This window comes from Puma concolor, chromosome D3 (assembly GCF_028749965.1).
Source record: "Puma concolor isolate L17-30 chromosome D3, mPumCon1.1.hap2, whole genome shotgun sequence".
NCBI classification, from domain to species: Eukaryota; Metazoa; Chordata; class Mammalia; order Carnivora; family Felidae; genus Puma; species Puma concolor.
This window is the reverse complement of record NC_141678.1, coordinates 34915474-34928019: the sequence shown is the minus strand read 5'-3', so window position 1 is coordinate 34928019 and position 12546 is coordinate 34915474. Positions and strand designations below refer to the sequence as shown.

General features: G+C 49.9%; 1 protein-coding gene across 1 annotated transcript in view; it reads left to right on the top strand.

Moving 5' to 3' along the window:
- The first annotated feature begins 1956 nt into the window (after positions 1-1956).
- Positions 1957-12546, top strand: part of RAB31 (RAB31, member RAS oncogene family) — a 137405-nt gene continuing 126815 nt past the window's right edge. Inside the window, exon 1 of the mRNA XM_086682452.1 lies at positions 1957-2173. Coding sequence (XP_086538578.1) covers positions 2135-2173 — 39 coding nt within the window. The 5' untranslated portion in view covers positions 1957-2134. The remainder of the gene's footprint in view (positions 2174-12546) is intronic.

Here is a 12546-nt window from a genome sequence, read left to right as displayed (position 1 = left end):
ATGAAAGAGGGTAAGGGAATCGAAGAGAAATGTTGTCAGCTCATTTTTGTCTGGGAATGGTCCTGCCCTCTGTGACCTGTTGAGGTGTATGAATCCCCACTTATGGAAAGGCTTGCATTCTGGTCCAGTCAGCTTTCGGGAAGCGAGAAGAAAGGCCAAAGGCAAGTGACTGTAACACGGAGACTCAAGCCATACTGTCAGAGACAGCGCTCAAGCCATACTGTCAGAGACAGCGCCGGCGTTAGGGAAGGGCTGCTGTGGACCTTGGCCGTGGAACTGCTTTACCAGGACGTTTCTCTGCAACTGTGTTGCCTTTGTCTCTGCTCAGCAAATCTGAAGACAGTGAGGTATTATGACCAGGGCTGGGTAATACTGGATGGACCTCTTTTCCTGCTGCCCACATGAAAGACTACCCTTACTTTGGATACTAAACCAAGGACAGAGGCTGATACAACAATCTTCATGTTAAATAAGACGCGTATCTTTTCCACGGCTACTTTTTGAACCACGTAGTCCATATTTGTGTGAATAACCCCCCACAAGCCTGCACTTGGCCAGGAAAGACCCTGCTGCGCTGGGGAATTTAATTGCCAGTTGTCAGCTTGGGGGCCTGTTTTGACTCTAGAGATGTAGGATTTTTTTTTCTCTAGAGGTATCCATTCAGAAGCCCCCACTGTAGGGGGCCATGTGGGTTCTAGGTTGCTTCAACATGGCTGCAGGAGGAACAAAACCAGATAATGAAAGTGGGTGGTCTGCTGGGGGAATGAAAGGGTCACTGATCAAAATTAGCAAGTCAGGGGTGCCTGGGTGGCTCAGTCAGTTGACTGCCCGACTTCGGCTTAGGTCATGATCTCATGGTTCATGAGCTTGAGTTCCACATGGGCTCACTGCTGTCAGCACGGAGCCTGCTTCAGATCCTCTGTTCTCTCTCTCTCTGCCCCTCCCCTGCTTGTGCTCTCTCTCTCTCTCTCAAAAAAAAAAAAAAAAAAAAATTAGCAAGTCAGGAGAGAAGCTTGAGAGTTTGGGACAGGGGATGAAGTGTAAGAAATGTTATTTCCAATCTGAAATACCAATGGATTATTCAGATGGATATGTCCAAAAAGCTGACATGTATATAGTAGCAACAAGTGAAGCTGTCTGAGTGGATGTGGTTCTCTGGGTTATGGATGGAGAAAAGAGGACAGTTTCCACAAGATTTCCTTGACTGTCTCAAGCCAGAGCCTCTTTTTATTTGCTGGTTAAGGAAAGTTGCAGAAGATCGGCCAGGAGCTACATATTTCTAGCTATACTTCTGAGGCTTGGGTGTCTGCCCAGGCATTTTCTATACTGAGCAAGGCAGCTTCCTCTCTGCAGTGCATGTTTCCTTTTTCAGACAGGGACACATCTGTTTTGGAGGGAGGAAGAGATCATTGCTTCGGGAACCATTTTCAACTACATATAGAAAAATGAACTCAGGGCTGACAGTTAAGAAGTGCATGGGAGTACGTGCATGGGAAGTGCATGGGAGTACGCATGAAGAACTGCAGGAGCAGGTGGGTTGCAAAGTTAACTGTTCTGGGGCTTCATTTCTGCTGGGATCCTAGAGTGTCCGTTAACGACGGGACTGCAGGCCGATCTCGAAGTGTTCCCATACAAAGGACGTCGGCTGGCAGCATCCCCTTCGAGATGAGGAATGAAATCCTCAGGGACGCAGCCAGCCGTGGGGTCTCCCCACGGCGGACCCTGTCCTCCTTCCACCCCACGGGGCACTGCAGCCGGGCGAGGCTGGAGGGGCAGACGGCGGAGGGGCTGTGCAGAGCGGGGGTCCGGCTGCTGAGCAGGTCTGACCGGGGAGGCCCTCCGCCAAGGACTCCGCAGGTCCCGGGGGCGGCCCCCTGGTGGCTGACGCCGTCTGGGGGCGTTCCTGGGAGCTGGGGGCCGCCGAGGTTAGACCCGAAGTCCCGGGAGGAGCCGGCCGGCGGCCACGTGACCGACCGCGGCGGGGCCGGCGGCCCAGAAATAGCAGCGGCGGCGGTCCCGCCCGCGGGCTGCCGCTAGCGAAAGGCGGAGACTGGAGGACGCAGGCTGGGCGCGGGCGCGGCGCGGCCCCGGCCCCGGAGGATGCTGAGCCCCTGCCCGGTCCGGCCCCGAGCACATGATGGCGATACGGGAGCTCAAAGTGTGTCTTCTCGGGGTGAGTCCTGCGCCGCCCTCCGCCGGGGACACCCACGTCCGTGCGCCCCCCCCTCCCCCGGCCCCTGCGCCCCCAGTCCACTGCGCCCTCTTTTCCCAGCCCGGCGGGGGTCGGGTCCGAGCCTGCCCCGGAGCTTCGCGCTCGTTCACCGGGGCCGGCCCGTCGCCCGGGAGCCGCTGGGGCCCCGCCGCGCTCGGGCCGGGCCGGGCCGCGCCGCGGGACCCTCCGCTGGGACACGCAGAGCGGCCGCCGCTCCTCGCCGCCGCCGCGGTCCCTCCGGCCTCCGAGGGCTTTCTCCTTCGCCTTTGATAATTTCCTTCCGGCGGAAACTTTAAGTTACTCAGCCAAGGCTCCAGATCCTTTTTGCGTCTCGGGGGCAATTGGTTTATTCACTTTTTGGGGGGAGCGGGAGGGGGACGGGGAGGGGGAGGGCGGGGGGGGGGGTGTAGGTGGGAGAGAAAGCCCAGCCAGACGCGAGAAAATGCGAGGGGATGCCCCGGCTGGAAGGTGAAGAGAAAAGTGCTGGAGAGCACTGCGCCCGAAAACTTCTGTGCAGGATGAGAAAGTTCTCCCCTCTCACCGCTTCCCCTCCCCGAGTGGGTCTTTCTGAGGAGTCTGAGGAAATGTGGAAGAAGCCAGAAACAAAGACAGAAATACCCAAGCCCTTTGCTCTGGGCAGACCTGCCGGGTGACACAGGGCAGGCCCTGGAAGACCCGCGGCAGAGAGCTCAGATAATAGGGTCATTTCCTTTCGGGTGCCCACACCAAATTCCAGAATTTCTTCTTTTGAAAGAGATGGTTTTAAGCCGTGTTTTCAGCAGCCTTCGGCATCGATGCCTGGGGTACTGCCCCTGGCAAGTCTGGTCTCCCAAGAAAACCATTTCCTACAAAAAGAACAGCAGAGGGGTAGACCCATCGTTATTTAGAAGAAAGGCTCACTGGTCTGTCGAGATGGGAGACGGATGTCCTGGATGTACGGGAAGCCTATACTGAGGAAATGGTCCCAGGTTAGGACTGAATTGTACCAGACCAGCCAGGTGTCTAGGCTCCATCTAGGCTCCTTTGGCACTTCTGGCTGGACAGTGTTCTCAACTGTCTTCCATCACTGTCATTCACACCAGATTGTCCGGTTCGCCTAGAATTCCAGGGGACCTGGCAAAGGCCCTCCCTTCTCTGTCACCCTGGGCACAAACTACCCAGTGTTCCTGCCCTCCTGCCTTGCTCAGCCCCAGCTGGGATCTGGAAAAGGATCCTGCCCCGGTCTTCCTCCGCTGACCTTTATTTGTGTTGCAGTGTGGGTTTTACCCTCTGCGGGGCTCTCCAACATGGTTTCGACATAAATTCCGGGAATCTCGTGTTTTCCTTGCGAGGGGTCATTCCAGCCTCATGTGTCCCAAGGAATCAAGAGCAACTTTGATGTGTGTTGTGTGTGCCAGGATGGGCCTCGGGAGTAAATGAAGTAGGAGATGTTTTGGCTCCCCCCAAGTCCCCCCGCCCCACGCTTTCTCCTTTGTCATCTACTTAGGAGGCACAAGTGCTACTCATCACAGGAATTATTTTCACTGTTCAGGGATGAGTCTCCGTATCCTTCTACAAGGAAATGGATCACTGGCCGTGCAATTCTGGGCAAGTACTTCAGTTGCCTCATCTATAAAATGGATGTCATAACATCTTCCCTTTTAAAGCAGAGGACTATACCAGATGATCTGCTAAGATACAGGGTACCATGTCCTGCTAACCTGTGATTCCAGGGTGACAATTAGTAAGCCTGGTGGATGAGAGAGCTGGAGGAAGTCCCTTTACTTCTTTTCTTTTATCTCTGCGAATGAAACATATCCTTTTAGCTGGCTTCCTGGAGACCGTGCCTCACCCTGGTTCTTTGCAGTGGCTCTGTTGGTAGGAGTTTGGCTTGGGAGGACGCAGCCCTGCCAGAGCAGAGCAAGAAGGTTTTTCTGGGCGGATGGAAGCTTTGAAGCATCATTCCCGTAACACCATGTCAGCGGCCTTCTTTTATTTATTTATTTATTTATTTATTTATTTATTTATTTATATTTTTACATTTATTTGTTTTTGAGAGAGAGACAGAGCACACGTGAGGGAGGGGCAGAGAGAGAGGGAGACCAGAATCGTAAGCAGCCTCCAGGCTGTCAGCACAGAGCCCGATGCGGGGCTCGAACCCACGAGAACTGTGAGATCATGACCTGAGGCCAAGTCGGACGCTTAACCAACTAAGCCACCCAGGCACCCCAGCGGCCTTCTTTTTTGTGAGAGTGGCTCTAGGTTTTAGTCTTGTTTAGGTCAGAGGGCCAGTGACCTTATCCCCCACACTGAGTGAAATTTGTTAGGTCCTGTGGTTTGCCTGGGCCTGTCCTGGGTAAGATGTGTGTGATAGGCTGTATTCTTAGCTGCTCATTCTTATAGGGGGGTTCTCTGGGTGAGATAGCATTTGGGTGAGTTCAAAGCCATTTTAACCACCTTGGGTTCACTCTCTTAATTTGAGAGAGAACCTTGCAGGTCGGTGACTAAAAGAAGGAATCAAGAACAAGGCCAAAAGTCCTCAAAATTTTAGCAGGAGCCTTGGGCTCTTTTGGGTTCTCTTTGTCGGGAGGTCTCTTTTCTAGAGGCAGTCTTACACATGGCTAGCACTCAGCTTCCTGTTTTTCAGCCACGACATCTTCCTGAGGTCTCAGTCGGACTGAGACCTTAGAAGCCATGCCCTCTGTCATGTCACTTTCTTTTTTGCCCCCTTGAGAAGGTGATGGAGAATGCAGAGCTCCTAACTGAAGTCTGGCTGTCTCACTGGGGAGGCTGAGGGGCTAGTCTTTTTGTGCCTGGCCATTGGCCTTGAGTGTTCCGTGGCTATTCGAGGATGCACTTCCCATTTAAGGCACAAAGTGTGGGCAGTGCAGACTTTTATCCCTCTTAGCTGTGGTCTGCAGCCTCTGCGGGGTCGGAGGTTCCCAGCGGGAGGGTCATTCGCGACAGGTGGAATAAGCCAGATGACAGGTCTTCTCCGCCTGTACCTGTGCCTTTCACGACCATGAAGTTCAGCATGTCTGTCTTGCTTCTTTTGGTCAGTGCTCCCAGATGGAGTCAACAGCAGTCTGGGGAGCATTCCCTGAATGCTTTGTGCATTCAAACCAAGGACTCAAGAGCATTGGGTTTATTTAGGCTACCTGTTATAAATTCTTGGCTCTCGTTGCTGTCATGGGTGGCTTTTCTCGTGTTTGTCCTAAGCCTTTGTGAATGCCCTTTCTTGGGATAAACCAGCTAGCCATGCAGGACGGTGTGCTTGCCAGGGGCACACGGTGAAAAGGGGTCCTTATTAGACACCCAGGACCCGTGGGTCCCATTCTTGTCAATAAAGTGCCAATCATCCCACTTTGTAATCTGAATTAGTATTATGAAACATGTAGCTTGAAAACAATGCCCTTAAAAAGAGCGAAGTATGTTAAAAAAAAAAAAAAACTAACAAAAACAATATCGAGGCAGCAGCTGTTCCAACCCCGAAGGTGGAAAGCTTCCCAGTGTGCATTTTTAACACACATCACCACGTGGCAGAAAGCAAGGGGAGGGGGAGAGAGAGGGAGAGAGGGAGAGAAGGGAGAAGAGGAGGAGGAGGAGGGGGCGGAGAGGATCTTCCTTTTCTTCTATTATTTCCTCTGGGTGTGTACGCTTAAAAACTGCTTCCGGATGGAATCCCAAAGAGATTTATATTTGGGCTTTGGTTGTCTTGACGACAGTTTAGAGATTTCTGCCACTTCCTCAACAGCTTGAGTGGCATGGTTAAAACACAGCTGAGGGTGTCCCTGCTTCTGGTAAGGAGCTTGGTGCTCATCTTTCTGCTAGGATCCAGGTGATGGTTCATCACAGAGCAAACACCTGGGATTGGTGTGGCATCTGGGCAGCAGAGACGTCAGCTGTGTGCAGGGCCTTCCCGTGAGGGGACTGTGTGATCCCCAGAGGCTCTAGGACCCAAGGGTGGGACAGATAAGCAGATCAGTCAGAGCTATGGACCCTCAAATGGGCTACTTTGAGTGATAGTGAGCACTCCGTCACTGAAAGCATTCATAAGACTAGGTGCATCTGGTTGGGTCATCGTGGAAGGATGGAATGCGTAGGACGGGGAGGATTGGGCCAGGCACTCATCCGAATTGCTTTCCAAGAGATTCTAACATAACTCATTTTCATTTTTTCCCAGAAACCCCATTTCTTGGGGTGTGGGGGGGTTGGTGGGGGAGGGTGTAGAGAGAGGCTAGAAATCTAATCTGTTTCTTACCAAACCTGATTCCTGTATTAAATTGAACCCTTTGTGGAAAGCGTGGTACTGGGTTGAAAATAAATATGAATGACATAGTGGGATGTCTTCTGGGAGCACCCAACGTATGATAACACCGAGCACCCGCCAGGGTCGATGGACTCCGCCAGGGTCTGATGGACTCCGCCAGGGTCTCTTTGTTCCTTTTTTCTTCAGGGTCAACAATGGCTACATCTCCCTCTCAGCCTTCTGAGCTCAGTGCTCCCTGGGATATGCGTCAGAGTCACTTGCAGGCACTTTCAAACTTCTTGTGGTCCCTCCCCATCCCTTGTGAGGCATGTGGCCCCCACCCTTTCCCCTGGCCCGGTGTCACTGTTCTCATGAATTTGTCTGCTGTATCCCTCGGGACTGCTCCAAGGCCATTGCCATTGGAAAATATAAAACTTTACTTTCTAAGATGCTAGGGCACAAAAAGATTTTGAGCTCGTGAGTTACAAAAGGTCTTCACATTTAATTGTGTCCAACAAGTTAGATTACTTTTAGGGCTTGCCTGTCTCTGCAGATACTACACTTTGATTTATCTTTATTTTTACAATTTCCAATACGTGCTTGAAAATGGAATAGGCATTCATCCGTTCAACCGCTCACCATCTATCTAGTGATTCTTTCATGCCAGGAGCTGCTGTGGGTGGCTGCAGGTAGGTAGGACAGCCATGAGCCTTGTCTTTGAAGCCCTCTACCTTTCCTGGGATGTGGACACAAAAGCAGTGACCTAAATGACATCACTTGTATTCCTGTGACGGCACTTACCACAGAGCCAAGCACAGCAGAAGGAATAGAGTAAGATTATGATACATACTGACCGCCATCCGTCTTATTAGACATGAGGACAGGTGAGGGGTAGAAAGTTTTTGCACCACGTCTGTTTTGACTGCCTGCTGGGCTAACTCTGCTGGAGACAGAAGACAGGGAAGACGGGGTTCTGGTCCCTGCTGGTGATGGAGAGGTTCCTGGTCGGGCAGGGAAGACAGGCACCTGCACAGGAACTAACATTCGTGGCCATGGCGATGAGTGGGATCCTGTCACATGGTACAGCGGGAGACAAGGAAGTTAAATTGAATACAGGGGGCTGGGAAAGGAGGAATCTGGGAAGGTATCTCCAAGAAGGAAGGATTTGAAGAGTGCCTCAAAGAACACACAGGGCTTTGACAAGAATGGAAACTGGGTGTGGACTTCAGGCCTTGGGGAGAGCAGGTGGGACTCTGGTTCTCATGGTATTTTCTGGAGGGCTGAGGTGACTGGAAAGTGAGGGAGGCAGGGAGCACAGCCCTTCCACTCCTGGGCTGACCACCGTCCTGTTGACCCCACTACCTCCCTAGAATGGGGTCTTTTATTTTTCACTCCCTCTTTCCCTTCTTTTATTTTGAAACGTCTCAAACTCACAAACATTTGAAAGAGCAGAGCAACGAATGCCTGTAAGTTTCTCCCCTAGATTCAGTGGGAATAACATCTTGCCAATCTCTTGCTTTTTATCTCTTTCTCTCTCTAATGTATTTTTTCCCTGAACCCTCTGAAAGTAAATTGCAGACATTATGACACTTGACTCCTATATAATTATGTGTCTTTTAGAAGAAAGGACGTTCTCCTTCACGACTGTAATGCCCAGAACTGAACACAGATATAATGGTATCATGTATGTAGTTCATACTCAGAGTTTCCAGTTGTCCCCAAATGACCTTGATAGCTGTTTAAGAAATCCACGGAGACCATGTACACCATTTGCTTGTCATGTCCCTCATCTAAAACAGTTCCCCTCCTTTTTTCTGCCACGAATCCAGGCCACTTACCTTGTAGAAAGTCCCAAGGTCTCAATTTTTCTAGTTGCCACCTCGTTGCTTCTTCTGGGTTATGCATGTTGGTGAGCAGACAACATACTTGATGTTGAATGGTCTTATTTTTTATGTGCCCGTGTATATTACAGTTTTCTTTCCCACTTACCTTTATGGCACTCATTCAACAAATTATCTCTTAGCTTCTACAAGTGCCAGGCAGTGGTATGTCTGAGCAAAACAAAGGGCTTTGACCTTATGGAGCTTACGTTTTAGCAGAAAGGTGGGAAAACAGATTCTCTGGCTGGTTAGAAGGCGGTAAGTGTTATATGGAAAAGCAGATATGGCCCGGAGTTGGGGGAGGGGCACAGGAGCTCCAGGAGGGGAGGAGCAGGTCGGTAGGGTGGTGGTGAGGACGCTCTGTCTCTGTCAGAGACCACATGGGGCTTTTGCTTTACCTGGGGTTTGACTTCGGTTTTGTGACTTGAGTCGCATGGTGTGACCACTGAGCTGCTGAGAGTTGAGTAGGTCCTGAGGAACCAGAGTTGTCTCTCTTGATGTCTAACTCTTTGTCAGCTGAAATAAGGAAAAGAAAAGAGGACTGAACATCGGGGTCACTGGATGGGTTTCTCACTGTGGAATCTTCTGTTTCGACGAATCTTTTTCTGATCTATTTCCTTGCTTCGAATACCTCAGACCTGCTCTGACTTCTCTGGAGGTCATGAACCTTCTGCTCGCTCAGGATTTAACCCAGAAGGTAGCCGAGGCTGCTTTCAGTTCCCTGGGAGGCTCCTGGAAGAGCTGGATTACCAGAATTTGAATGAGCCCTGTTGGAGAGCCAACAGAATATAGGGGAAATCGGTTCCCTCCTATTTTCTCTGCTTTGAACAGGGTAGCAGAGAGCTGGATCCCTTTTTATCAACAGTATTTGCTTTTCTAGAAGAAAAAGATACCTGCATTATCCAGTATCACTTCCTTTCTTCTCTCATGGAGTCAGTATTCTAACTGGGATCTGCAGATAGAATGCCTAGTCCTAAAAGGTGCCTCTATCAAAGATTTCCCTGAAACGGAGGGAGAGAGAGGGAGAGCTGGTTCAGGGACAGAGAAAGAAAGACAAGAGTAGGGAAGGTGGGGGGAGATGGGCGGGGGAGAGAGACACCCACGCACACACCTGTGCATGAAGAGTATCACTTAGAACTTGCCCACTTGCCCTCTGATGGCAAAGGGCAAGTTTTGTTTTTTGTTTTTTTCTGGTCAGACTATTAGCCAGGGTATTTAGATTTATGGCAAGCTTAATTAAGAAAGTCTTTTTGGGGGGTGTCTGGATACCTCAGTCTGTTGAGCATCTGGTTCTTGATTTCAGCTCAGGTCATGATCCCAGGGTCCTGGGATCAAGCCCTGCATTGGGCTCCATGCTGAGCATGGAGGCTGCCTGAGATTCTTTCCTCCTTTGCCCCCCTCTCTTTCCTGCTCGTGCTCTCTCTCTGTCTCTAATAATGATTTTTAAAAAGTCTTTTTTTTTTTTTAAGAAAAAAAAAGCATAGCATCAATCCTACATATTTCATGGCCTTACCTCTCATTTCAGAAGTGAAAAATTTTCTAACCTTTTCCATAATAATCTTCTGAAGAGCTGTTTTCTTCATTATAAAGTAACACATGCTCATCTTTTTTTTTTTTTAATTTTTTTAATGTTTATTTTTGAGACAGAGACAGAGCATGAATGGGGGAGGGTCAGAGAGAGAGGGAGACACAGAATCCGAAGCAGGCTCCAGGCTCTGAGCTGTCAGCACAGAGCCCGACGCGGGGCTCGAACTCATGGACCGCGAGATCATGACCTGAGCCGAAGTCGGACGCTTAACCAACTGAGCCACCCAGGCGCCCCAACACATGCTCATCTTAATTAAATTTTGAATCTAATTATGAGGTGGGACAATGATTGATTAGTGAAGTGATAAATTTTCATTTGTGATCACAAAGATGAGAGATCCAGGATGACGCCTTGAGCCTCATTTCTTTATAATGACATATAATTGTACAAACTTGCCACAGTCTTGTTTCCTGTCGTTAGCTGGAAATCCTGTGGGTATGAGGAAATCGTCCTACCTGCCCTCCTTCACCTCCTGTTCCCCATCTTGCAACTCCTGTTCTTTCCTTGTCTCTGGTGTTATGTTCAGATGACCACTTGTAATTTTATGGTCGACATCAAGTTCACTGTCTTGCTCTGTGTTTTTTCCGTTGTCTCTGTTCTTTCCTGCCCTGCAGGATCATTTTCTCCCATCGTCTTAATTTGTTTTCTTATTCTCCCCACTTCTCATCGATGAATCATCAGACTGTCCTTCTTGAAAGAGGCATCTAGGGCTTAGCTCACAGAGGGAATGTTTCTAGCCTGCTCTTCACTTGCTCCCCCACTGCTGAGTGGGGAGTGTGTGCTGAGCCGATCCCAGTGACCTTCCCTTCTGCTGCCAGGATAGACCAGAAAACCCGGCCAGCTTTACCCTTTGGAGAGTAATGCTGGCAAACAGGGATCTGTATAAAGTAAATGTGAGAAGTGAGATGATTCATTTTCAGAAATACCAAATAAAAGCTGTGCTGTCTAGTTAACAGTAGGTTTAAAACCTATTGGAAATAGGTATGACTCCCCCCACCTCCGCCCAGTGGAGTCCCAAACCCTTAGACCCTTCACTTCCTGGTTCTTCTTCCCTTCTCCATTCCGTGGGCTTGTTTTTCATGTGCTCCGCAGTGAGCATGCCCCAAAGAACTGAAGTCTGTGGCACCTCAAGGAATGTACAGTTGTTCCCATCAGACTACTTTTTGCCTTACATGGGCATAGGCGACTTCCGGGTAAGGCTGTAATGTCTGTAGTACTCAGCCAATGAGGAATCAGGGGAGGGACTTGCACACTAGGAGGTAAATTGCCTGCTGTAACTGCCCCGAGTGTGCCTGTCCATCAGACATCTGCTCTTCCAAGAATGTTGATTAAAGCCTCCCTTCACTGTGCTCTGAGTCTCCACGACCCTCCTTTGTTTGGGGCAGTGGGCTTATTTTTCATAGTAAATGAGGGTTTAACTGAGAGCCGTGTGCCTTGAGAGATGAATGGAGCTTGCTGCATGGCTGGGAGGCTGTAGGCGCATAGAACAGTTTCCCAGAGAGGAAGGGACGATGTCCTTGAGGTTTACGCTCCAGCAATGTACTTGGTGTGATAGGGCGCACATGGGAAACAACTCCAGGCGACCCTGCGGGATGTCACATGATGCTTTGTTGCCTGATGTTTCCAAGGAAGGGCCAAGGAGTTTGGGAGAGGCCAGGGAGGGCATGTGGGTGCCCGCTGCTGAGCCACGTTGGCCCAGCGCAGAGGAGGGAAGTGTTGGGGAGTGAGTGGGAGAGGCGATGCTTACCATACACATCCACTGACAGGAAAAGGTTCTAAAGAGACTCATTTGTCAAGTGGTTATCCCCGTGGGGCAGGGACTAATTTGCACTTATAAATCACTTCTTTCTCTTCATTGGTTTATTTAATGAGCACGCATTGCTTGTGTAATTAATTTAAAACCTATAAAAACTTCTTGCAGGGCCAAGGAGATGTTTGACAGGTAGAGATCCGTTTGGTTGTTACTGGAAATAACTGACAAATTGATAATAAAACCGGAAAGTAATGTGGGTCAGACTGTGAGAGGTCCTTGAAACGTGAAGGTTGTGCCTGTAACCTGTGGCATGCCAGCTCTGTCATCAACAGGACAGACACTCGAGTGGCTTCTCAGGTCACACTGTGCTCTTATCTGTGCGCGTCATTATTTGGCCTCATGGTGACCACTTGAGTCACAACAACTCTGCCTTCCCCACCGTTCCCGAATCTAGGGTTTCTCAAGATGGGGTTTCGGAAAGTAGCGGGTCTGTCATTCTGTCCCGTGGGGTCTGTAGTTTTCTGTGCCCGTTCATTTCAATGCTGTTCTTTAAAAAAATAGATAAAAGTACATCGTGGATCTTCAGGGTGATCACCGTGTGACAAAACTGTGTCACAGCTTCGGTGCCCGTAAAAGCTGGCTAATGAGATAAGAACGGAGGCAGAGTACAGAGATAATGCGTGAGGCCATGTGAAGACCAAGTGATCCTGCAGCACAGGTGACAGATATTTTCCAGGCATTGTTCAAGGGCTTGGGCATACAGCAGGTAACAAATCAGACCCACGGTCCTGACCTTGTGGAGTGGACATCCAGCAGGAGTGGCTACTGCTTGTAAATACCTAGTATGGCAGATGGTGATATGTACTATGGAGAGAAGGCAGGTGG